We start from the raw sequence: 27,287 nt of genomic DNA on the forward strand, positions 1-27,287 counted from the left end.
AGATTGGACACATACACTCATCTGTTCACATGCACACTGGCCAAACACTAAGGCACTAACACTCGCACACTCATATACCTGCTCACGAGCTCATCAGAGTCCTAGAAGCTGCACCAGCAACACATGCAGCCATGCCACCGCCATGTACACCCACACACCCACCGTCCCTGCCCCACTGTCAATCAGACTCTCCGGAAGCATCCTCGCTCACCCTAGCACCAGGGCCAAAAAAGGGAAGCCAAGTCTGCTGTTCCAGCGCTTTAGGGGGGAAAGCCATAGATCCCCCTGCGTGCACACATCTTTGCTGGTCTCTCTCGATCTTTCTTCTAAGCCCCTTCCGAGTCAAAGGAAGGGAAATCCCGACCTGGCCTCTCTTGGCTCTGGCCAAGAAGCTAAACTCGGGAGCACGGGCTCCTCGGAAAGTGCTGGGGACCTGGAGGCCTCAGACGGCCAGCAATGCCCAGGGACACCCACTGCTCAGCTCCAGGCCTGGCCTCCAGCCGCGCGCACCTGGGCCCTGGCCTCTCCCCAGCCCAGCACAGACCAGACCTGGGACGGAGGACTGGGGTCGAGGAGGGAGTGTCAACGAATGGGGGCGTGACACAAGGAATACCACTTTCTATCCCTCTCTGAGGGTACGGTCCCCGGTGTGAATGCCTCAGAGCCGCAGGAGAACTGGGCGTTTACTGCCCATCAGTCGTGGCCTCTTTCAACCCCCTCGGCTCGGCTCTTGGACCCGGTTTTGTGTCTGCACGTTCGTTTCCTTTCCCCTGGCGAGTGTGGATCGTGCCGTCGGTACCCTTGCCTCACGCTCTCCGGCTCCTTCACTACATTCTCAGCCTTCTCTCCCAGGAGCGCCGGGAGGGCCCTTCCTTCTGAGTTCAAGCGTGCAGCTGGAGGTTTGAATCTGGGGGCAGGGTGGAGCGGGAACCCTCAGCATGAGCCCCCCCCCCACTTCAGCCCCCACCGCCAGCCCGCCAAGCGCCCGATCCAGCCAACCTCCAATTTTCCGCCAAGTCTCCTCGGAGTCGCCTTCCCGGAGCATTTTGGTTATTGATCCGGCTGAAAAGCCGGACCTCTGAGGCTGTGCATCCCTGGGGAGGAGGGGAGTGAGAAGGGACGTAGGCTGGCGGTTGGGGGAGGGAGTTGATGAACTCCAGACGATGTTGGCCTTTCCTCAGTACCCTGGGGCCGCCCCAGCCTCCCTCTGGGGCACGGAGTAGGACTGGACCGGGGTGGAGGAGCGGGGCCCCCGCGCCCGGGTCCCCCCGCCCGCGCGCGCTGCTCCTTTGCGCGCCCCGGGAGCCAGGGACCCGCGCCCCGGGCCCAATCAGCTGAAAGGGGGCGGGGAAGCGGGCGGGGCGGGGCCAGGGGAGGAGTCGGGGTCGGGGCGGGGCCCGCGAGGGGCCGGGAGCCCGGGCTGGGCCAGCCCGGCTCGGCTAAGCGGTGGCGGAGGCGGCGGCGGCGGCGGCCGGCATGGGCGATGGGGGCACGGAGCGCGACCGTGGCCCCGCACGCCGGGAGTCACGCGGCGGCGAGCGCAGCGCGGACCGCGGCAGAGCAGAGGCCCGGAGCGCTGCTGCCGGCGGCCGCAGCCCAGAGAACACTGCCAGGACCTCCAGCCCCGCGGGTTCCCGGGAGAGCGGCGCCGACAGCGACGGGCAGCCCGGGGTCGGGGAGACGGACCACTGCCGCCGCATCCTGGTGCGAGGTAAGAGGGCAGCTCGCGGCCCTGGGCCACTGGACCCCACCCTGCCTCGCCTGGGGTCTCCGATCTCCCCGCCGGCCCCACCTCCCCATCCATACATTCAGTCAGTAAATATTATTCCGAGTGTCCGTGGTGCGCTGGACATTGACAGGAGTGCAGGGGACAAAGCGGCGCACGGGGTGAAAGAGAGAGAGGTGGGAGCTGGGACTCCACCCTGCACTCCTCGCGGCAGGTGCGGAGAACGGCGTCCCGGCTCAGCGGGGTCAGGACTGGGGGGATCAGAGCCCAGAACCGCGGGGCGGGGACGGGCCCGGGCTCTGCTGGGCGGCAGGGGAGCTGCCCGGCCTACCGCCCAGCCTTGTTTCCCATTCCCAGCGACGCAGACCGCTCTGGTCGCTCCCCGGAGAGGCACAAGGACTTGGGGAATGACTCTCGCAGCGCTTGCCCGCCTGCGCTACGTTCTCTCGGTCCCCACTTCCTTAGGGCGCCTGGGCCCAGCCGCTGTCGGTGAGGCCTTCTCCGGGCCCGATCTGCCCCTTTCTCCCTCGCCCTGCTCCCTCCTCTCTTCTTTCCGGGCCATTTCTCCCCGCCGAGCTCGCCTTCTCGGCACTCTTCCTGCAAGCGCCCCTGGACCGAACCCGGGTACCCAGCTCTCCCTAGCCTTCTCCCTAGCCTTCTGACCCTCCAAGCCCGCCTCAAGCGAAACTCTAGGCCCAGCTTTCGCCCGACCCGCAGGCCCAGAGAGATGAGAGGAGAAAGGGAATTCTGGCGTCTTGCTCTTAGCCCGGTTCTAGGCCTCCGTCAGAGCCTGAGGTCTGTTTCCCCAGCATCTCCGAACCCCCGGGACTGAAACCCAGAGCCCAGAAGAGGCCATTTGTGGGTAACGGTTCCCCTGGCTTCCTTCTCCAACTCCATGGCCTAGCGTCCCTCTCCTGCCTTTGTCCAGCCCCTTCTTTCCTACGCACACCATCCCGCCTGGGGAAGGGGAACTAGCCTGACTCTAGCTAGAGGTTGCTCCAGGGCCAGGATCCTGAGTTTTGTCTGATCCAAACTGTGCTGTCCACACACAGACTGGGACACCTTGGCCTAGTCGACCTCCCCCCCTCCCCGACACACACACACACACACACACACACACACACACACACAACACAAACAGCTGCTGGGTTCAGGTGGCTCTGGGAATGGGGGACAGGGCTAGAGTAGAGTATGGAGACAGCCCAGTGTGAAGGGGCCCTGATCTTGGGAAACACTCCTGGTATCAGGCGTGATCACCTAAAGATGGGGTACCCAGTGTCTTTCTTGGGGCAGGCTTGAGTTACAGGATAGGGCCTGGGTGTAGTCCCTATCCAGCAGGGATTCCAACAGGTGTATGGACCTATTGGACACCTGGGATTAAATTAGATGGATGCCGTTCCATAGACTGGGGGGTGTCCTGGGTGCAAGGCGTTAGAGTTCCAGCTTGGAGTTCCATTAAACAAATCTGCAGGATTTACAGAATTGGGGAAATCAGTGTGCTAAACCCATACTCTCATACTAAGGCCCTCAAGTGCCTGTGACACTCACCACCTCACACCCCGTCTATGGGCGGGCATTTCCTCTGCCTGGACAATTGTGAGTTCTTTGGGGTGCAAGACACCCAAGCCAGGAATAATCCACATCCAGGCAGAGATGAACCTGTGTGCATTGGCAGGAGGTGTACTTTTATAAATGCATATATGCACACACAGCGATGCCATTACATTTGTACAATAGAATGGAAATATACCATTGAATGTATATTTACACACCTAAAAGAAATAAAAGGTACACAGGGCCCTCATAAATCCCTCTGTCCTTTCCCGTTTAGTAACAAGGAGGTTATTATAGGCCTGAGATACTCGGTAGGTCATTTACCACTAATCCCTCCTAGCCAGGGTCACCTGCGTCACTCCAGGCCCTCCTGGGGCCCAGAGCAGAGGCTCTGACAAATAAAAGGCTCAGCATTAGTGCAGGGAAGTCAGCAGTGTCTTAGCCCCGAGATGAATGTCCCTCCATACGCTCTAAGCAGAGGGTACATTTTGCCCTTGACCGCTGAGGACACATCCTAAGTATCTTTGGAGGAAACCAAAAAAAGGTAGAATGGAGGCATTTGCCATCATAGCCTTCAGGATGCTGGTGGGCTGCGGATTCTGGGAAAGAGCCCATTCTCTCTTGGCTTTCCCTTCTTTCTCCCTCTTCTCCACGTTGCACTTGCTCCCCTGAGGGTCCCCATCCCAAGGTAGCAAATCTTTTGGGGCAGCCCCATGACCCAGGGGAGTAGGAGGGGTGCTGGAATTAAGAGAAGTTGGTTCGCAATACTAGCCTTACAGCCTTTTGGACTTGAACCAGTTTCTTTGCCCCTTCATACCTCAGTTTCCTCATCTGTACAAAGAAGCCCTTAGCTCTTACCTGGAAGGGCTGTGCTAAGGGTCAGAGTGATGCCCATAAAACTGCAAGCACGCAGCAGAATCTGCAGAAATGTTCTATTGAATGGAAAATGGGAAGCTGGGAGATGACCCACACACCGCTTCTGGTAATGGGTTTCCTTCCCTAGAGGCTTCCCCCAACGCACCCTCTGTTGGGGGCAGCGTCTCCTTTGTGCCCAGGCCCAACGGTGTTTGGAGGTGAGCAGCCAAGGGGTCAAGAAGTGGCTGATGTAAAGAGGATCCGGGACTCCTTGCAGACCACACTTGCAGCCCCCACCGCAACCCCTCCAGGGACCCTCGCTCAGCCAATCACTCAAGCTTCTGGCTGCCTCAGGGGAAAGCGGGTCAGGGAACAGGGACAGGGACCTTCCTGCTTCCCCGCCTCAAAATGGAGGCCGCTTTGTGCCTCGCAAGGGACAAACAAGGCTGCTGGGATAACAGGCGTGTGCACACCCACTACGGACACAGCTGGGCTTCCCCAGGGACCTTACAGCCCCCCACACCTCTGCCTGAACGCCCCCCCCCCCCCCCCCCCCGTCTGGTGAGGGGTGGGGATGGGGATCCTTTTGTTTCATATTTGCTAAGGGCGTGTCAACCCGGGGCTGGAGACAGTGAGAAGGAACAGCCGCCTCCTGGGCCGCCTCCTGCCGCGGCCTTAACCGCAAAGGGCAGCCGCGGTGCAAAGGCCTTTTCGGTGGACCCGGGATCCCCGCAGTCACAAGAAGTGGGGCAAACTCTCACCCAAAGCTCCCTGCAACCTCACAATCTAGGCTGGCACCAGACGCGCCCACGTGATTCCCAGATCAATCCCCGTCTGGATAGAGCCTGGAATGGCCGTGTGCCAGCGTCACCGAAACAATGCCTGGTGTCCGTCCCTACTCACCCGAAGCGACCCCTTCAGTCTCAAAAACCATTCCTTCCAGCGGCACCCCCCCCCCCCCCAGCTCTGTGCTGCCACCTTGGCCCCGATGGGGTAGGACTCAGAGGCTGCCCTAAGAGACCTGAGGTGCTCCCTGCCTGGCTCAGCACCCCGACTGGGAGGAGGAGGACAGGAAAACTGCTGGACCCCTCGACTGAGTGAGTGTCTGCCAGCCACCGCACCCCCAACACCGCCACCCACTAGCCCAACTGCTCTCACTGGGGAGCCAGGTGGATAGCTCAGCTCTGTGGCTGGGGACCCGGGAGGCGCCGGAAGGCCAGGGCCACTGGCTGCGCCTGGGCAGTTCCCGCTGTGGATGTGAATGTGGGGGGAGGGAGCATTGAATTTAACGGGGCCCGGCCCCACTGAGATTCCGGGGACAGTGCTGGATCCGAGCTCCAGAAGCTGCACACCGGAACACTGACAGACAGCAGAAAGGCGAGACCGGCAGGACCTTGGATGCTACAGACACCGCTGAAGACGCCTGGCAATGAAGACGCCTGTGACCTGCGGGAACAGACTCCCTCCACGGCGGCCAAGTCTGTACTAAGCTTGCCCAGCGTCTCCTTGCTTTGTGCTTGGACTCACAACAGCCACTGCACCTAGGGGCTCAGCCCGGACTCTCCAAACAAGGGTGGAAGCAGTCCCAACAAGGGCACACCCGGCGGGCGTTTGGACGACGGGGAGGCAGGCGCCGTGTTGTGAGTTGCCAGTGGAGGAGCTTCAGTCCTAGGCGGACGGACGGCAGGACCACAGCCTGAGGTCTGAGTTTGTTTATAGAGGAGATGAGCCAGGGCCAGCGCCCCAGGCAGCGGCTGAAATGTTTAAATGGTTCATGCAGGGACTACACTTTGGGGTTTTACCTTTATTTTTAGTTTTGGGGTTTTGAGAGTTAGGTTCCTTTTTTATTTTCCTGGGATTGCTTTGTTTTGTTTGTTATGTTTGTCCTTTTGCTTTGTTTGCTTTTGGCAGAGGGCTCACATTCTCCTGGAGGGACTATGCCGGGCTCTATCGTTTTGGTCTTTAATTTCCCCCTTTATATACATGCTGTTGTAACCCTCCCCTCCCAACACACACACACACACACACACACACACACACACACACACACAAGCAGACCAGCAACCAAATGTATTGTCTGATGTGGTGTGTCTGTGTAGATAGAATGTTTTCATTATCAAGGAACTGTGCTGGGCATTGGGCTGCTCCTTGTGTTCTCATGCTAGTTCCACCGCCCTGGGTGTTTAGGAGGCGTAGACCCACTACCGCATCTCTCTCTCTCTCTCTCTCTCTCTCTCTCTCTCTCTCTCTCTCTCACACACACACACACACACACCTACAGGATTGGAGCTTACCAGTGACCTGGCTGGCTGGAAGCCTGAGTCTTTCCACAGATGAGACAGTGAGCACTTGGGACTGGAGGGGACCACAGGCGACATGTGTCCCTGGGCCTCAGCTGACAAACAAATGTGAGTTTTCACCCTCTGCTCATCACCTGTAGGGAGAGAAGGCATCTAAGGGACTTAGTGGCTCTGTGTCTTTTCTTCAATTACCCTCTACTGGAGCCTGGGGTCTTAGTAGCCCTACGCTCCCCACTCTGTTTGCCAAATTTCCTTGACTTGTGTTTTCAGTGGGTGGGGGCATAGGAAGGGTATGAATTTTGCCTTCAATGTCCTGTTTGCCTAATATAAAGTGAAGATTGGCTTGGGGAAGCCTGTAGGGCATGGCAGTGTGTCCGGGAGTTCTTACCTCAGTTTGAGAAGCTCTGAGAGAGGACACTGAGGCTGAGTGATCCTGCCCAGGAACCCCGGGGTCCCAGGGTGGTCTCTGCGCTTGGTTGCCTTCCCCCCATTTAAGAAAGAGGTTGGAAGGTCTCAAGTGGGGGAACCAGGGTACCCTTGGACATGCTAAAAGACGTGGCAGCCTCAGGACCCATCTGGCCTACTAAGCCCAGGGGTGGTGGGACCCAGAACAGCCAGGGCTGAAAGAAAGGGAGAGTGAGGGTGGGGTGGGACCCTCCAATCACCTCTCCAACGTTCTCCCCTTAGCTTGCTAGCTTGCTCTTTGATTCATTCCACAAACATTAGCCAGTACATACTCTGTGCCGGACCAACCTGGCTTGGCTTACCAATCCAGAGACTGATTTTCAAGCAGGGATGTGTGGAGTCCCCACGCAATCGCTCAGATGTGAGCCTAGCACACAGTAGGCGCTCAGTAAATATTTGTGGAATGAATGAAAGGAGACATTGCCGGCAGCATCTCGTATTTCACTAAATAGAAGGCCGTAGCGCCCTCCCCCGGAGGAACATCTGTTCTAAGATGACCTCCTTATTTTTCCGACATCAAAATGTCGTTCCTAGCCCTAACCGGTTTGGCTCAGTGGATAGAGCGTCGGCCTGCAGACTGAAAGGCCCAAGGTTCAATTCCGATCAAGGGCATGTACCTTGGTTGGGGGCACATCCCCAGTGGGAGGTGTACAGGAGGCAGCTGATTGATGTTTCTCTCTCATCGATGTTTCTAACGCTCTATCCTCCCTTTCTCTCTGTAAAAAATCAATAAAATATATTTTTAAAATGTCGTTCCTAATATGAAATGATGATGATGCCAGAACACAGAATAATTGTTAAAATATAAAGGTGATAACGCCATACTTTTGGAATTTCCTGCAATCCTCCATTTTGGGAACCACGGAAAATAAAACCTGAAAAGCCTCAAATGTGGTTCTTTTACTGGGACCAGGGCCGGAGAGGCCGCCCCAGGCCGGCGGGGCTGGAGCCGAAGGTCGGGGAGCGCAGGTGCGGGGAAGGGCGGCGTTGTGGGTAGCGGTAGCCAGTCTCCAGCTCTCTGCGGCTGCTTAGTGTGCGGTTCCACCGCAAAGCCAGCCAGGCAGTGAGAGAAGTAACCAGGTAAACCTGCGTGAACCTCCCCACCGAATTCACACGAATCCTTCGCGGGAACGTGAAACTACCCGGTACATGAAAGCCAGGGTGTGTTCTGAATTTTACTACGGCCGCTGCCCACTGCGTCCACCCGTGAGCTTGGGAGTCAGGGCGGCGGAGGGAGGACGCGCGAGGACCCGCCGCGGCAGGGCCACTCACAGATGGAGAGAGGGCTTAAAGGGCGGGAGAAGGCTCCTTAGATATACCCCCCCTTCCAGTTTCAGGTGTGTTCCTCCAGGAGATTTTCCCATTTTCACATACAAACATTAGCAAAGGTGGAATCATTTTACATAACCTGTTTTCGCAGTTTACCTTTTTAAATGATTTAATCCGCAGGGGTTATCTTTTCAGGCTCGCCCCTGTCACACGCTTCCTTTGGTTGGGGAAAGCGAAATTCTCCTCACCTCTGATGGGTGGGTGTTCCTGTTGTTTTCCCCAAATATAAACACTGTGAATATTTTGCCCACTTCTTTGACTATTGCCAAGGAGTAGTTTCTAGCAGTGGAATTGCTGCTTGAAATTTTTGTTTGTTTGTTTGTTTGTTTGTTTGTTTGTTTTTGAAATAAAAAGCGTGTTTCCTTTCATTTTAAAATAGTAATCCTGTGATAAAAAAATTGTTGGTTTAAGCACACAGTGAAAAGCCTCCTTCCCAGCCCCATCCTCATCAGGTTCTCACCAGGCTGAAAGTGCTCCCCTTTTTATTCTTATATGTCCTTTCAAATAATTGTGATGAATATGCACATCACTGCTATAGTCTTTTTCCTTGCTTTTATTTTTTGCTCATATGGTAACATCTCTATATTTTTCTGCACCTTACTATTTTCACTTACCAGTATATCTTGGGATGTAAATAATTTATTACTCTTTCTTTTTACATATGCATAGTATTCCACTTACATAGATTGGATGGACCATAATGTATGTTATAGAACCCATACCATATTGGTAGACGTGTATCTTTTTTCTTATCTGTTGCTATTATATACACTGCTGCAATAAATAAATTTCTTCCTTGGTCATTTCTACCTTTATAGGTATATCTGTCAAAGAAGTTCTGTTGGAAGATAATGCCAAATTTCCCTCCAAAGATGGTACCCCCCACAAATAGTGCTTGTATCTCCAAATCTGACCACCACAGTTTACCCTTTATATCTTGATAGCTATTGTCAAATTGTTCTTCAAGAAAAAAATGCTTAGCAATTTATAACCCCACCTTTGCCCTCTCCCCACATTGGACATATATATATAACCTTTATCAATCTTATAGGTAATAAGTAGTACCTTGCTGGCATTTTAATTTTTATTTATTTGATTATTAATTGTTTCTTTATTTTTTTTCATGTTTATTGACCAGTTGTATTTCTTCTGCCGTTATCTATTAATTCATTTCCTTTGACCACTTTTAATTTTCAAATATCCCTGTCTTTATTGATTTGCAGAAACTCTGAATTGTGGATAGTAGCTCATTGCTTTCAATATGTGTTTCAATTTTTTTGAGTTTATAATCTGTCTTTTAATTTTGTATCTGATGTCTTTTGTTTCCTGAAGTTTAAAGTAACTTTCTAATTACAAAACCAATCCATGCTGCTTTGCTCTATCATGTGAAAGTTGAAAGTTCTTTATTATCCCCATATAATACATTCCACTTCCAAAATGTAACCTCCCATTTTTCCCTAGTAACTGAAAAAAAAAAATATATGAAAGTTTTATGTTACAAAAGTGGGGATTTTTTTTTTTTGCAAACTGCTTTTTTTATTTAATAAACATTTGTGAAGATCTTTCCATATAGAATTGTCTCATTTTCTAACATACCTAGATAGTATTTTATTATGCAGATATAATTTATTTAAACAGTCCCCTATTGATGGGTATTTAGGTTGGTCCTACGCTTTCACTATTCCAAACAATGCTTCAGTGAACATCGTATCCCTATTTGAACAGACGGTTGTTAAAAGTCTCATTTATGAAACAATCTGAAAAATGTGAAAATATGTGGGACATTTTCTATTAAGGAATTGTTAATTTTTGGGTTGTGGTAATAGTATTGTGTTTTTTTATTTTTAAAGGAACCTTATTTTTAAGAGATACATACAGAAATTATCTAGATGACATGATATGATGTCTGGAATTTGCTTAAAATTATGGGCTATAAAAGAAATAGGATTATTTCTGAGTTTATAGTTGTTGAAGTCAGGATATGTATATCAGGGCTCATTATACTGTTCTCTCTAATTTTGTATATGTTTAAACTTTCTCATAATAAAATGTTTTCATAAATATAATTTCAAATATATCTGGTATGAGTATAATTACAGGATAAATTCCTAGAAGTGAAAATTTAAAATCCAAGTATAGATGCTTAAAAATGTGATAGATATTTCCAAATGCCAAAAATGTGCTAATTTATACTCCCAGCAATTGTGTATAAATGTGCCATTTCTCCACATCCTCCCATCCCAGGATATACTCAGTTTTTTAGAGTAAAATCTTTTCAAGTGAAAAAAATCTTATTTTTATTAGCATGAAGTTAAATTAGTAATTTAAAAGTTAAATTAGTAATTTAAATTAGGTTAAGTAATTTTAATATACTTACTTTTCATTTTTATTTCCTATTCTGTGAATTTTTAAATTCATGAACTTAGCCATTTCTGTATTGGTTTGCTCATTGTTTTCTTATAGTTGTAATCTTTGCTATGAATTTTTTATCTTTTTTAAAACTTTGCCATGAATTCTTTTCTGAATTAAAATTTAAACTGTAATCACATCTAGTGGTCATTTCTTTTTGGGCTTCTACATTTTAATTCTCAATTAGAAAGGTTTTCTCCAACCAAAGATAAACATATTAGATATTATATATAATATTATGTATATATATCTTAGAATTTTTGTTTAAATTTTTTTTGTTAGTCTTTGCAACAAACCAAACAATAAAGAAGTACACAAAGTAAGAAGGAATAAATCTTACCCCTCTGACCAGTTTCCACTCTCCAGAACAAATGGGAGAGAGAGGTGTTTGTCCTGCCAGACTTAACCCTGTGTAGGTAAAAGCATGCTCGCATGTGTGCGCACACACACACACACGCAAACACACAGACACAATTATTAGTTTTACTTTTTGTTCTTTGTAAAAATTGGTTTATACATACTTCCTGTTTCTATGTAGCTGGGTCAACATATGGAGAGGTTAATGTCTTGTTAATATTTCTTGTTAATGTCTACATAATAGCAAAGGCATGATTATACTGTGATTTCATCCACATGTTTCTACTGATAAACATCTAGCTTTTTCCTTCTCTCTCTCTCTCTCTCTCTTACAAACTATGCTACAAACATTGGATCTATCTTTATCTAAGTATACTAATACTTCCCTAGGGGTAAAAACCTCTATAAAATTTCTAGGAAAAGGAATGTATGCATTTTTTAATTGAGTTAGGCATTGTGAAATTGCCCTCAAAAAAAACCCCTCATATTGTGTTAAATTGTATTCTTAATAACAGAGCTTGAAAGAAATTATATTTTCCCTCTCCTTTGCCAGCACCATTTTCTCAGCCTGATATGGCATCTGAAAAAAATAATTGTGTCTCATTGCTGTTTTAGCTTTCATTTTCTCCAGTTCCTTCTGAGCTTGAGTATGTTTTATATGTATTAGCTGCTTGCATTTCTCTTCTCTAAATAACCCACCATATCATTTGCTCAGTTTCTCACTGGGCTGTTTGGCTTTACTAGTTTGTCTATAGAGACTGTGTGTGTATTAGAAATTAAGACTCTGTTATGCATGCATTATTAATATTTTATCCCAAGCTATCATTTGTTTTTTAACTGCCTCTCACCCTGCAGAAGCTTTTATTTCTAGGCACTCAAAACTGTCACTGGCTTTCCTTTTGAAACATTATTTTAAGGTGTTTTTCAATCTTTAGAGCTTTATATTTTCCATTTAAATTTTTAAGCCATCTTGTGTTTATTTTTGTATGTAGTGTGAGACCATTACTTTATTCCAGGTAATGAGCTAATTGTCCAAAAGCCACATCTTTAGTAGTTCTGTCTTTCCTCCAACTAATTTGAAATTGCATCTTTATAACAAACCTAATCCTCATTTATGCATTGATTTGGTTCATAACTCTTGTGCCAGCATCATACCATTTTAGTAGCTCTAGACTTGTTATCTATTTTGCTTTGTGACAAGCAAGTATTTTCTCCTCATTCTTTAACACTTTTTCTTAACTATTATTTCATTTCCAAATTTTCCAGTAAACTTGAGAATGAGTTTTTCATAAGGAATTTTTATAGTAATTACATTATATTTGCAGATTAAATTTGGAAGGACCTTATCACGCTTTAAAAATCATCACATTAACAGATTGTCATGCAAAGGACCTTTGTTGGTGCTAGGGGATGAAGTCAGGTAGGGCTTTGAGGTGATCGCTTAGGAGAGTTCTAGAAGGGGGTATTATTTGGTCCTGGAGGTCAGGAGCATTAGCTAACTATTATCAGGCAGGGGTCATCACCTCTCCCAGGGCAAAAGCTCCTTAGACATAATCGTCCTCCCTGGTACCCTAGGGCTCAACCCTCTTTAAGGAGCTGAAGGGCAGCGGAACTCAGGACTCATTCCATTTAGACTCGTGCATTTCACCCTAACAAGCACCTCCCTGCAAAGAGGCCCTGGAATTAAAGCTTTTCCTACTTTCTGGTGCTTCCCTCAAACTACCCGGAGAAGGAATGATTCTGGGAAGGAGGCTGTGTCACTGAGGATGGGCGAGATTTTGTTGCAGAGACAACCCAAAGTCTCAGCAGTTGAACAAAATACAGTTGTATTTCTCTCTCCTAAGATGAGGCCATCACAAGTGAACAAGGGCTCATCTTGGTGCCCAGAAACCCAGGCTGATGGAGCTCCATCTTGGCCCCTGCTTCAAGGACCATCACAGTAAGGGGGGGGGGGGGTGGCAGGTTATCAACCAGCTTTTAAAGTGCTCACCTGAAGTGCCCGCGTCCTTTTCTCCTGGCTAAAACAAGTCATATGGTCATATGTCATTTCAGAAAATTAGTGCAGCCCTACCATGTGCCAGGAAGGAGTTGGAAACACTGGTGAGCAGCATTCATGATTTACCCACTAACTTGACTGTAATGAGTGGCTTTCTCTGACCATCCTAGCTAAAATAGCAAACACACACACACACACACACACACACACATACACACACACACGCATACACACGCATATGCACATGTTCATGCACAAACATACATATACACTATGGTTATTGAGTTTTGGTTATTTGGAGATGGTCAGTAATATCACTTTATCTTGTTTTATTGTCTTCCCAGTATTTATCATTACCTTACATATTAGTTTTAAAATTTTATTATCTGTCTTTCTCCCCAGTACAAGGCCTATGGGAACATGGACCTTGTATATTTTGCTCATTTCTATATACCCAGACCCTATAATAGTATTTGACATATAGTAGGTGCTTATGAAATATATGTTGAATGGTTGAATATATATAGTTGTAAATAAATAGTATAGTACTACAAGTATTCAATAATTTTCTTTCACTTCATGTCAGTTAATATAGACATTGCCTTATTCTTTTTAATTGCATGGTATTTTATATTATGAATTACCATAATTTGTTTAGTCATTTGCCTTTTGGGGAAGATTGAGGATGCTTTCAAATGTTTAATATTTTGAACAATGCTGCAGCAGACATCTTTATATATCCCTCGGAGCACATGAATCTATGATTTTCTGAATAAAATAAAAGTGTTGGGGCAAAAGTTATGTGCATCTTTAATCTGGACGAATGCAGCCTTAAAAGGTTGTGACAGTTTATGGGCTACCCACAGTGAACGGGAGTGTGGACTTTCCCACGGTGCATCACTGCTTTGTTAATCACCTTTCAATGCCTTTCCCATCTTACGGGAGACCATTTCCAGAGTTGCTTGAATTTGGATTATCCCGATTTCTGTGGAGCTGTGCTTATCTTTCCATGTTTATTGGCCATTTGGTATCATTTCCTGTGAATAGCCCAGATAAATTATTTGAGCATTTTGTCTACTACACTTTTTCTCTTTTCAAAAATAATTTATCTTAATTGCATTTTATACATTCTGGATATTATTTCTTTGCTTTTTAAAAAGTATTTTCTTCAATTCTGTGTGGGGTGATTTTTTTGTTTTTGTTTTTGGTATTTTACCTTGGTTCTGGCACTTTTGTTATACAAAAGTTTTTAGCTTTAATATAGTCAAATGCATCCTTTGTTTTTCCTGTTCAGCTCCAGTTTTGTATTTTGCTTAGAAAGCTCTTTGCAAGCTTAGAATTATAAAAATACTTTCCTATATATTTTTTAGTGCCTTTATCATTTCATAGGCTATGCTTTGTTAATTCATTTGAAACAATGTTATTTATGATGAGACAGGAATATAATAATACTTTATTTTATTCCAAACAGATAATTTATAGACATCAATCTACTTAACTCCACTTATTGACTCGATCAAACTTTCCCCAAATTCTCTCATTATATATGCATGGGTCTAATTGTGTACTCTTGATTCCATTGTTTTCCAATTTTCAGTCATTTGAATACTATCTTCATCATTTCTGTTATATTCATGTTCCATTTATTTACTTAATATTGTAGCATAATACATTTTAAAATTAATACTTACTTTAGCTTCATGCTAAGCACATAAAATCATAGGTTTAACTTTCTCTAGCAAACATTAAATAAGTGCTTAATTATTGACATGACAAATGTTTATTTACATGCCACTTTATTTTTTTTAATTTAAAAAAAATATATTTTATTGATTTTTCACAGAGAGAAAGGGAGAGGGACAGAGAGTTAGAAACATCGATGGGAGAGAAACATCGATCAGCTGCCTCCTGCACACCTTCCACAGGGGAAGTGCCCGCAACCAAGGTACATGCCCTTGACTGGAATTGAACCTGGGACCCTTCAGTCCGCAGGCTGACACTCTATCCACTGAGCCAAACCAGTCAGGGCTACATGCCACTTTAAATCATCTTACAAACCACGGGTGCAGAGGTACTTTGGGGAAACATTACTGCATTCTTTCCTCTAACAGATTTGTCCATTTCGGTGACGGAACATCATTCTAGCTCCATGGTATGTTTTATTGCTGTTAATGTCTTATTTTGAAATAACTTCAGACTCTCAAGGTAGTAAAAATAGTACCGATAACTGTTGTGTATCCATCACCTAGTTTTTCCTAATGATGACGTCTTATGTATCTGTAATACATTATCAAACTCAGGAAATTGACATGGCACAATATGATTGACTAGACTACTGACCTTTCTCGGATTTTACCCATTTTTGCCTGCACATATATTTTGTCTTTATGTATAGTCAAATGACATCTTATCACATTTATAGATTCATGTAACTACCACCACAATCAAGATACAGAACCATTAGTCAGCATCAAAGAGCTTCCTCACAGACCCCTTCATAGTCACACTCCCCCTCACCTAACCCCCTGGCAACCATGGATCTGTGCTCTACTCTATAACTTAGTCATTTTAATAATGTTATAGAAATGGAATCACACAGTACAGAATCTTGGGAACTGACTTGTGGGTTATTTTTTCCTTGCTTAGCATAATGACCTAGAGATTTGTCCAAATTGTCATGTCTATCAAAAGTCTTCCTTTCACTTGCTGACTAGTGTCCCATGGTATAGCTATACCACAGTTTGTTTAACCACTCACCTACTAAGGGACATCTGTTTTTTGTTTTTTTTTTTCCATTTGGGGACTATTACAGCTAAAACTGCTATGAACATTCATGATCAGTTTTTTTAATCCTCACCTGAGGATATATTTTTTTATTGATGAGAGAGAGAGAAAGAAACATTGATATGAGAAACATTGATTGGTTGCCTCCCGTATGCCTCCTGACTGGGAATCGAACCTGCAACCTTTTGGTGTGCCCGAGGATGCTCCAACTAACTGAGCCACCCAGCCAGGGCATCATGTACAGGTTCTGATGTGAACCTAAGCATTTGTTTCTCCTGGATAAATGCTCAGGGGTATGATCACTGGGATCTATGGTAAGTATGTTTAACTATTTAAGAAACTGCCAGATTAGACCTAGCTGGTTTGGCTCAATGGATACAGTGTCAGCCTTCGGACTGAGGGGTCCCAAGTTCGATTCCGGCCAAGGACACATGCCCGGGTTGCGGGCTCGATCCCCAGTAGGGGGCGTGCAGGAGGCAGCCAATCAATGATTCTCTCTCATCATTGATGTTTCTATCTCTCTCTCTCCCTCTCCCTTCTTCTCTAAAATCAATAAAATATATATATTTTTTTAAAAAAAGGAAAGAAAGAAACTGCCAGATTGGTTTCCAGAGTGGCTGAACCATTCACGTTCCTCCCAGCAATGCCTGAGGGGTCAGGTTTCTCTGTCTCCTCACCAGCATTTGGCACTCTCCGTGTTTTTTCTGTTACCTGTTTTAATATATGTTCCTGTGGTTTTGATCCTTCTTTCCCTAAGGGCTATTAATGTTGGGCATCTTTTCATGTACTTATTTGTATGGCCTGTTTTGATACCCGCCAGGCAAGTCTGAGGTTGCCTTTCTTATGTGGTTCCTGCCTCCCCTGACCCTGAGGTGGGAACACTCCTCTTAGCTCTTCCACAGGCTGAAGGGGGTGGTGGTGATGGTGGGCGACTTGACCTCAGTGGTTAGCAGCACAGGCTCAGAGCTTCGGGTAAGCTCTGGGGGGCTTCCTGGGAGAGGGTGTGAAGCTCCCAGTACCACACCCCAAGACACTTTCAATAAAAACCAATGCCTTGGAGATGGAGTCACTTAGGCGTTGTGAGGAAGTTCTCAGACTGGGCTCCCAAGTGGAAATAGTGGGACCTCGTCACAACAGGGTCACAGATATGACCTCACCTTTTGGGGATGTAGAAAGAATTGGAGGGGAAGCTTGAGTTGTCCCCAAATGCCTGTGGTTCCCACCAGTATTCCAAGAGTAGGACTCACATCCGTCATGCTCTGCAGTCTGGTGGCTCAGAAGGAGCCTCCTGCCAGTCACACATCCCACATACATGTCCTTTCCTATGTCTTCCAGGGCAATCATGATCTCATCCAGAAGTTTCCATTTTTACCCGTGACCACAGTCCTCTTCATATGACCTATGGATTGAATCATTAATGCTTACTAAAAGAGGCTATTAATAAAGTAAAATAAGGGTGTTTCTAGAACTTACTGAACAATGTCAGCGTGACCTTGGGTCAGTTACTTAAAATTTGTTTATTTGCCCATCTGTAAAGTGGGGATAATACTAGTTCCAACTTCATTGAGATATTGGAAGGGATAAAGTGCTTAAAACAGTGCCTGGCTCAGAGCAAGCATCGTGTCAGCTGTTTTTATGACCAAAACATAAGCAGGGACACCACACCCCTACAGAGGGCTGGTGCTCCTGCAACTGTGCAGGGTGTCTTGACCCGGGCTAGGGCTGCCTGTGCTTGATCAGGCTGCCTGGATGGTAAGTTTTCCCATTGACATTAACCTTCCCAGGAAATGGTAAATTTCTGTTAGCTTAGCTTTATTGTTATCAACATACAATAAAGCTAAGCTAATAGGGAGTGGTTTGGTAAATCCTACAGAATACAATGCTGCATATTCCACACTCTAATGTTTAACATAAAACTTTCTAATAACTAGATTTCAAGCCATCCATGTGTATGGTTCAAACATGGATCATCTTTGTCCCTTTAGTTAAACATGATGTATATATACATAACACCCCCCCAAAAAAAATTTGACTTTTGTGGAAGACATTATTGCTATTACTGAGCTCTTTAAGGGGGACCATCTGGTGAGTGTGGCTGCAGAGTTTTCAGCCTCTCCTAAGTAGGCTCCAGAATATTGGAGACCCCGCACATGGAGGGCCCGGGAGGGTGGCCCTGCTATTCAGAACTAGGTACATGGGGAGTGGCAGCAGCCCCTGTCTGCAAGGCACCACAGCTTGATGTAGAGGCAGGGGTCCTTGGCTCCTCCTGGGGACCCCAGCTCCCCAGGCTGTCCTCTGCGTCACAGCAGCTGCCCCTGCATGGGCCCCAGGAGCGTCTGTGCAGAGTGCTCACCCACGTGCACACACACAGGGCTCAGGACCTGGCCCTGGACACCCCCTCCAGCAGCCTTACCTGATTGATCAGACCCGATGCTGACCCATCTTCTCCTCTGCACTTGAAGACTTGCTATCTCTTTCCATTTGTTCCTCACTCTGCTGAGGGAACAGAAGCCTGCCTGAGTCCGAGTGAGTCCTTTCTGTCCACGCTATGAAAGTAGACCTGATTGCCAGTTCGATTCCCGGTCAGGGCACATGCCCAGCTTGTGGGCTTATTCTCCAGTGGGGGGCATGCAGGAGGCAGTTGATCAATGTTTCTCTCTCATCGATGTTTCTCTCTCTCTCCCTTCTTCTCTCTCTAAAATAAATAAAAACATTAGATACAATGTACTGCCTTGGGTGACTAAGGAAGCTGGGTCCAGAGAGGGTAAGCCCCTGAGAGGTCACGCAGTCAGGCCCAGCCCCAGGAGTTCCCCTGTAATTAAGATGCTTGTTGGTGGCCTGACTCCTTAACTAGTGAACTAACTTGCCTCCTTGCAACCGCTCCTGCAGATGCCAAAGGGACCATCCGGGAAATCGTCCTGCCCAAGGGCCTGGACCTGGACCGGCCCAAGCGGACCCGCACATCCTTCACGGCCGAGCAGCTGTACCGCCTGGAGATGGAGTTCCAGCGCTGCCAGTACGTGGTGGGCCGTGAGCGCACTGAGCTGGCCTGCCAGCTGAACCTCTCAGAGACCCAGGTAAGAGGGTATCCGGGCCACTGCACCCCTGCCCTGGCAGCCTGGGAACTCCTCCAGTGTGAGAACCAACAGTGTGAGGAGGAGTTCAGACATGCATTAAAGTTACAGGTAAATCAGAGAAGATAATTCCAGTGCTGACAAGAGAGAACTGGTATATGCCAGTGGGGGCCTTCAGGATGCATCAGGCAATTTGGATGAAACGGGGAGAAACCTGGGGGGAGGGGCACTCTTAATGCAGGGAGTGGCTTAGGGGGGATGTTGGCAAGTGAGAGAAGCTCGAAGAAAGGGATGGTGAGGGGTTAGGTTTGGGGAGAGAGAAGATTTTACACAATTGGGACCTCACTTCCCCATTCTGGGCCTTTTCCAGCCCTCCGTCACCTTCCCTTGATCCCAGTGTGGCTCAGATTCTCGTGTTAGAGAGAAGGGGTCTGAATACCCGCCTCACCCAAGAATAGCATTTTAACAACAGTGAGCTCAATCCAAAGGAAAGGCTTTTGTAAACTGAGTCCTTATCCTGTGAGGATGGAGGCATTTCAAGCTGGCGATAGAGCCACGTCGTGACAACAACAATAGTAATCATACATACTTAGTACTTACTTGTGTCAAGGCACTGTTCTGAGTGCTTTGGATATGGGTTTTTGGTTGATAGTGGTGAGGTAGAGTTGTGTTTTTTTGGTTTATTTGCTTGTTTTTTCAGCCAAGAAAGTAAGGGTTTGTTAAGGAGAGGGAGCCATGCCCAAAGTCACAGGTAGCTTGTGTTCCAAGGCCTGGCTCTCTGATGGCTTCCAGGGGGTGGGAAATATAGTAGTCGTGGTGACAACAGAGTTAGGGTGGTGGTCTCCACTGATAGCTGGTGCTAGGTAGGGGTAACCTTGGAGTTGTTCCGTCCAATTTCACAAGGATTTGTTATGTGGATCGTTCCACTTTCCTGGGTCCAGAGCTAAAGCACAACTGAGGCCAAGATCGTTTGTTTAGTTTGACTGAAAACTCTGTCTCAGGAGTCAATAGACCCAGGACCTGGTTCCTGGATGCTGATCAGACCTCACTGTCCTGAGGGCTTAATGATTAAGCAAGGGAGAGGGAGGAGGGGGAGTCAGGGTGCTAAGTGAGGCCAGTTTGAGGCAAAGGAAAAATATCAAAATAAAAGGCCAAATTAAAGAAAATAAGGTTCCCGTGTGGTTACAGTTCTGGATATGTTAGTTCATGAATCCCTTCCACAAACCTTTGATGTAGTTACCAGTATTATCCCTTTTTATTTTTTTTAAATATATTTTTATTGATTTCAGAGAGGAATGGAGAGGGGGAGAGAGAGACATCAATGATGAGAGAGAATCATTGATTGGCTGCCTCCTGCACACCTCCCACTGGGGATCGAGCCCACAACCTGGGCATGTGCCCTGACCAGGAATCGTGACCTCCTGGTTCATAGGTCGACGCTCAACCACTGAGCCACACCAGCCAGGCAGTATTATCCCGTTTTACAGATAAGGAAAGATTATACCCGGAGTCATACAACCAGTAAGTTCCAGAGCTGGGGTTGGGAGAAGCCGCCTGGTGTCTTTATGCTGCCTGTAAACTGGGCGATCAACCTGGAGCTTGTCAGAGAGGGACTCGGAGATCCTCCGTTTAGCTACAGCTCTAGTAGTTAAATCTCATACACGAGGGAGATCAGTCAACAGATGTATTGCAAACAAGGCCAAAGCAGGATTTATAGAGAGAAGAGAGGAAGGAGAGGAGTAGGAAGCCGGTGGGCTGGAGGGGCGCGCTTGCTGGGGAAGGCTGCGGGAGGGTGGGTGAGGCCGCTCCCTATGCAGCTGGCTGCTGTCCTGCCCCCCGACCCCCACCCCGGGCACCCCAGGTGCTGCGGTTAAGTCTGGATTGCACCACCTCCCTCACAAGAATTCCTCCAGCTCCTCCAGTCACGCTAACAGAATGCTGTCCAGTCCACCCTCATTGGGGCAGTAAGATGTTCCTGGACTGCCCTGTCCTCCTGGGGTAAACCCCGAGCGGGGCAGAGAGAGAGATGAGGAAAAGGCAGGGAGGATGGGGCCTGCTGGGCCACCTGGATCGGTTTTCCTTCAGAGGCCTCTGTAGAGTCTCCAACAACCCAGCAGATGGCCCACAGTGCTTCCAGCTGGGCCCTCCCTCTGGCTGGGCCCTCCCTCTAGCTGGGCCCTCCCTCTAGCTGGGCCCTCCCTCTAGCTGGGCCCTCCCTCTGGCTGGGCCCTCCCTCTGGCTGGGCCCTCCCTCTGGCTGGGCCCTCCCTCTGGCTGGGCCCTCCCTCTAGCTGGGCCCTCCCTCTAGCTGGGCCCTCCCTCTGGCTGGGCCCTCCCTCTGGCTGGGCCCTCCCTCTGGCTGGGCCCTCCCTCTGGCTGGGCCCTCCCTCTGGCTGGACCCTCCCTCTAGCTGGGCCCTCCCTCTAGCTGGGCCCTCCCTCTAGCTGGGCCCTCCCTCTAGCTGGGCCCTCCCTCTAGCTGGAACTAGAAAGCCAGGCTGTGATCACAGAGGGAGCTTCAGTGAGTGGGCCCAGCCAATGTTCCTGGGGGACCTCGGGGGACACCCTTAAACCCTGAAGTCTAGGCACAGAGTCACCCCCAATACCTGCCCCTCCTCTTTGTCCTAACTATCCTCTGCTTCACCTAATTTTGCCCCCAAACTCTCCCCTGAAACTTTGCTCTCCAAGGGCATCTCAGATGTCCAGGGCAGTAGCTCCTCTCAGTCCTCATCCTTCCCCTGCCCTGCCCCCATACACACTGCATTTCCTGCCTTTGAAGGTCAAAGCCGTCCCTAAGGCATCTTCACTTTCTCCCAAGAGACCTTTCCCACATGGCTTGACCTGTAAAGTGTGTGTGTGTGTGTGTGTGTGTGTGTGTGTGTGTGGTCTGGTGAGCACCAACCATATGCATTTCCCAAGGACAAGAATGTGCCAATGGGGATACCAAGGCACAGAGAGGTTAGGTAACTTGTCCATGTCATCCCACTAATTAAGGGAAGAACCAGAATTTGAATCCAGGCTGCCTAACCTCAGGGTCTTCTTCACCATATCATTCACTGCGCTACCAAAATACCATGTCATTGCCGCCCTGTCCATCTCTCCCACTGCTGGTGTCTGAGACCCAAGTGGGTAAAGATAGAGTTTTATTCATTCTGGTCTTCCAGGCATATATGAGATGCTTGCTGTTTATGTGTTGTATGAATGAATGACCAGGGTACCAGGGTCAGAGCAGGAAACAAGAAAAGAAGATGATGCTATGGAGGAAAGGGAGGCGAGAGGCTGGCTCCAGGATTCCCCTCACTCGGCTGTCCCGGGGGACTTTTTCAGGACCAGGGACCAGGGACCAGGCTGACACACTGCCAAGTCCCAATACTGACATGATCACCACCCAGCTTGGATAAGAGTGGCCCTGGCCCTCCAGCAATTGTCCTCAGCCCTGTGCCCACCGCCTCTGGCCCAGATGGCTTCTCCAGAACAGCAGAATAGGTGGTATCTTCCTGGTCCAGATTACAAAAGCCAGGGCCACTCAGATGCACAGGTACAGTTCATCTCAGATGAAGTACGTGCCCACAGTCACAGGAAGAGTCTCTTAAATATTAATGTCACTTCCCACATGCCCTGGACCCAGGCGTCCCACACAACGAGTCTTGGAATTTAATACGGACCTGCATGAGCCTGAAGGAGGTGATGGATGACCTTCCGGAAAATGTGTCCCCAGTCCTGGCAACCAAGTGGAAACCGCACCCCTCCCTGAAGTGCAGCCGTGGGTCACAGCGGAGTCCCCCACGGGGTCAGGGGTGAAGCTACCAAGCATTCCATGAGCTGCAGATGAGCCAGGAGAGGGAGGAAGCAAGGTGGCAGCCCCAGGGAGACCACAGCAGGCACGGGAGACAAGGGGAGGGCAACGCCCCAGGAAGTGCATTGCGCTTCAGAAGGGGGCCTGGGCCCCTGGGAGAGTGCAGCTGGACTGAGCCTTAAAGAACTAGTAACTTCGGATTTAATCCTGGGAAGAGGGTGATCCCTCAGGTGAAATTGGAGGCTTCCTGGAGGAGGAGGGGCTAGTTCAGAGGCTCTGAGCCTGTCCCTCACTCCGTTTGTCCCTTGTTCCCCGAGCCTCATGAATCCATCCCTCAGGGACCGTGGATTGATGGTGGGAAGTAGACAGGCAGGTCTCCTCACTCCCACCTTCGCAGCTCCAGCCCCACCTCCACTGTCTGCAGCGTTAGAATCGCCCCACGGAGCTTAAAATAATAAATGCCACTGCCCTAGCTGGTTTGGTTCAGTGGATAGAGCGTCAGCTGGAGGACTAAAGGATCTCGGGTTTGATTCCAGTCAAGGGCACGAAGTCAGTTGCAGGCTTCATCCCCGGCCTGGGTCCAGTGTGTGTGGGAGGCAACCAATCGGTGTGTCTCTCTCAAATCGATGTTTCTCTCTCTCCATCCCTTCCACTCTCTCTAAAAATCAGTGGGAAATATTAATGAGGCAAAGCCCTCTGCTTAGAGTTCCTTATTTGATCCCTGCAACAGCCCAGGTGTTTTTGTCCGCATTTTAAAGATGAGAAACCGAGGCTCCCGGTTCTTGGCTTGGTGCCTGGCCTGAGTCCTGAGAGAGTAGGTACTAGCCAGGCAGAGAAGCTAGGATGGGGGGGGGGGGGGGGGAGTATGCTCAACATACAGAGTCCCAGGCCCCAAGCACCTGGTGGGACTGCTTCATGGAACAACTGAATTTGGGAATGACAAAGGTAAAAGGGTTTTCTTCTTTCCACCCACTTCCTTTGCCAGCCTTGGTCATATCTCCTTTGGCCTTTCCTTACTGATATCTCCTTCAAATGTCACCTCTTCAGAGAAGCTGTATTTGCCAATCCATTAATAAAAATCATCTCCCACCCCAGCCAGTTTGGCTCAGTGGACAGAGTATTGGCCTGTGGACTAAAGGGTCCTGGGTTCGATTCCAGTCAAGGACACATACCTCGGTTGCAGGCTGGATCCCCAGCTCTGGTCAGGGCAGAGGCAACCAATCAATGTCTCTCTTTCTCTCTCACATTGATCTTTCTCTCTGTGTCTCTCCTATTCCCTTCCACTCTCTCTAAAAATCAATGGAAAAATATCCTCAGGTGAAAATTAACAAAACAAACAAAAAATGTCACCTCCCCTGTCTCTTCCCCCCTTATCCTGCCACCTCTCTCCAAAGTGGTGCCCCCCAAAGTGTGGTCCTGGGGCTGCTGCCAGCCTTGCACTGCCGTCTGTCCAGAAATGGAGAGAGTTTGGATATTATACAGCAACTTTTCTAGTAATTCACTATAATTGTATTTTACAAAAGAATTGGTCCAAGACAAATTAGAAAATTTAAAAAGTAATTCTTCACTCCCAGGAATTTGAGAGATACTGCTCAAAGCACTATCGCCACCTGAAAGTCATGTTTTCATTTGTTGTTTAGCTTCTGTCTCCCCTCTACACCGTCCAGTCCACACAGCAGGATTTGTTCTTCTTTGTTCGTTGCCAATTCCCTAGCCTGGCACATAGAAGGCACTCAATTCTTGTCGATTGAATGAATGTGTGAGTGAATGAATAAAGCAAGTAGTCCCAAGTAGATCCTGTAACTCTCTGGTCACTTTTGGTTATTGAAACTCAATCCATTCCACTTGGTATCATGTTGAGAAGCCCAGCCTTTTTAGGTTATAAGGTCAGAGGGGGCTGTGATGGGTTCAGACAGGAGATGGTCAGGTTGGGTTAGAGAGCTCACTTCAGAGGCCGTGTCAGAGCCCACACCAGAGAGGTGGGACCATCCGTAGACTGAGCAACTAGCTCCTGCCCTAGCCCCACACCTTAGAGGGCCCCACTTTGGCTCTCCTCTGGCCATGCCCCTCCCTGGGGTGAGGATTCTGCAAGGCCAAGGGGTCCTGCCCACCACCAGGAGTCTGTGCCCACCTTCTAGACCACACCTCAGGTGTCCAAGATTCCAGAATTCCCTGCCAACCCCACTTCTGGCACCTGGCACCTGCCTGGGCCTCTGCCCACGTCAATCTTCCCCAGGGCGGACCACACAGCCATTCTTCAGAAGCCTCGGCCCATGAAGTGGCCAATGGGAGCTGTTTGCAGAATGAGAACAGGCTGGGGGGCCCACACACGTGCAGGTCAGAGCCAGGGCAGGCCATGAGCCAGGGCTTTCCAGTTTCTTGCTCCCAGACCCGCAAATGCTGAGGCTTGGATGTGAGGCAAGAGATCCTTAAACAGTGGTTCTCCTACCTTGGGATCACTGGGTGTCAGGGTCCCAGCCACCCCCATTCAGGTGGATTGGCCTGAGGTTAAGAGTGCGTTAGGCTCCCCAGCCAGCTCTCATGGGTGGCCAGAGCTGAGAGGCACTGCTGGAGAGATGCTGCCACAGTCCAGGGAGAGGGGTAAGGAGAGAGGGGAGGGCCTGCGCTGGGGAAGCTGGGGAGAGGTCCCTGTGTGGGGGAGTGGATCTGAGCTGGCTCTGTACATGTGCAGTTTATTTTTATTTTTTTAAAGATTTTTATTGCCTAGTTGGTGTAGCTCAGTGGTAGAGCATAGACCTAAGAACCAGGAGGTCACGGTTCTATTCGCGGTCAGGGCCTGGGTTGCAAGCTCAATCCCCAGTGAGGGGCGTGCAGGAGGCAGCCAACCAATGATTCTCTCACATCATTGATGTTTCTCCCTCTTCCTTCCTCTCTGAAATCAATAAAAATATATTTTTTAAAAGATTTTTTAATTGATTTTTACAGAGAGGAAGGGAGAGGGAGAGAGAGAGAAACATCAATGTGAGAGTGAAAAACGGATCAGCTGCCTCCTGCACACTCCCTCTACCGGGGATGGAGCCTGCAACCTGGGCATATGCCCTGACTGGGAATCGAACCGGCAACCCTTCAGGTGCACAGGACGACACCCAACTAACTGAGCCACACCAGCCAGCGATGTACATGTGGAGGGTAACAGGCAGTTGGATAATGGCCTGGATCTCAAGTTGGGAATTACTAGCACATCAATGGCTGAAACCATCACCTTGGCTAAGAATGGAAGATATGTTGCACCAAGAAGGGAACTTCATTTGTGCCTCCAAACTCCACCCTCCATCTGCCAATCCATTCCTCCATCCTAGGCCACAGTCAGCTTAGCAGTGAAGGGGGACCGATGATTTCGGGGGCCAGGGGCCCTTATCAGTTCACCCAGAGCAGGCTGGTTGGGGGAAGACCTTAATGACACTCTGAATGCTCTTCTTTCCCCTCTCACTCCACCCCTGCTCCCCCATTCCCATACCCCTGCACCCCTCTCCTTTTCTCCCACCTGCCCCCCCTTTGCCTGGCCTGTCCCCTCTCCCCCAAGGTGAAGGTCTGGTTCCAGAACCGCCGCACCAAACAGAAGAAAGACCAGAGCAGAGACCTGGAGCAGCGGGCGTCCTCCTCGGCGGCGTCCGAAGCCTTCGCCACGTCCAACATCCTGCGGCTGCTGGAGCAGGGCCGGCTGCTGTCGGCGCCCAGGGCCCCCAGCCTCCTGGCGCTGACGCCCGGCCTGCTGGGCCTGCCTGCCGGCCACAGGGGCCCCGCCTTGGGCGGCCCCAGGAACTGCTCCCCGCGCCTCGCCCCGCTGGGCTCGGCCTCCGGGTCCCCGCCGCTGCGGCCCCTCCCGCCGGCGCTCTGCTTCTCCACCGCCCCGCTCCTGGACCTGCCCGCCGGCTGCGGCCTGGGCTCCTCGGCCTTCGAGCCCTACAGCCCGCCCTGCAGCCGGCTGGAGCGGAGAGGCGGCAGCCCCCGGGGCGCCAAGAAAGCGAGCGCTTAAGCCCCCCCCCCCCCCCCCAGACACTCTGTCCCCGAGCACTGCACCACCCCGCCTCCCAGGCCCCGTGCGGGTGGGCAGCCGCACGCCCTGCCCCCTCCCTCCCTCCCTCCCCCGCCAGAGACTCTGGACCAGGACCGGAGCCGTGGCCACGCGGCTTGTGTGTGTGAGTGCGGTGTGCGTGTGTGCTCTCACGGAAATAAAAGGAAAACAATGACGAAGGGAAACAGTTCCCACAGCACCTGCCCCGCGACCCCCTCCCCCATCCCTCTCTTGGCTAAGGTGGAGGAGGGGGGTCTCTCACGGGAGGGGCAGAAACTGGGGCCATGTTCACGGTTATGGGGGATCCGGCTACCTGGCTCCCACTCCCCGTGAGAGCTCCCACCCGGGCACTCCCAGGCCCGTGGTAGCAGCATCCACGCTTTTCCCGGTTCAGCATTGCCCTTTGCAAACTCCTCTTTCAAACATAAAAATACCTGAGGGAGGAGGTGCTAACTCCTTTAAAAGGGTGGGTCCAGAGAGCCTGAGAGAGGGTAAACCCAGGTGAGACCCCCCACCTGCTTTGGGGGGCCCAGCCATCACAGACACAGCAATATGAGTATTTTTAAGAAACTTTCATTTAACTTTTTATTTTGTAATAATTGTAGAGG

At 49.3% G+C, this 27,287-nt stretch overlaps 1 protein-coding gene across 1 annotated transcript; it reads left to right on the plus strand.

Annotated features, from left to right (window-relative positions):
- Positions 1 to 1,476: 1,476 nt before the first annotated feature.
- On the plus strand, positions 1,477 to 26,640 carry VAX2 (ventral anterior homeobox 2; the record flags this gene model as incomplete). The annotated part of the gene is made up of 3 exons (XM_079792587.1): positions 1,477 to 1,711; positions 18,665 to 18,852; positions 26,188 to 26,640. The coding sequence occupies 3 exons, from the start codon at positions 1,477 to 1,479 to the stop codon at positions 26,638 to 26,640; spliced, it is 876 nt and encodes a 291-aa protein (XP_079648713.1).
- Positions 26,641 to 27,287: the final 647 nt, after the last annotated feature.

The sequence above is a fragment of the Cnephaeus nilssonii genome (genome assembly GCF_951640355.1).
Source record: "Cnephaeus nilssonii genome assembly, chromosome: 15".
NCBI classification, from domain to species: domain Eukaryota; kingdom Metazoa; phylum Chordata; class Mammalia; order Chiroptera; family Vespertilionidae; genus Cnephaeus; species Cnephaeus nilssonii.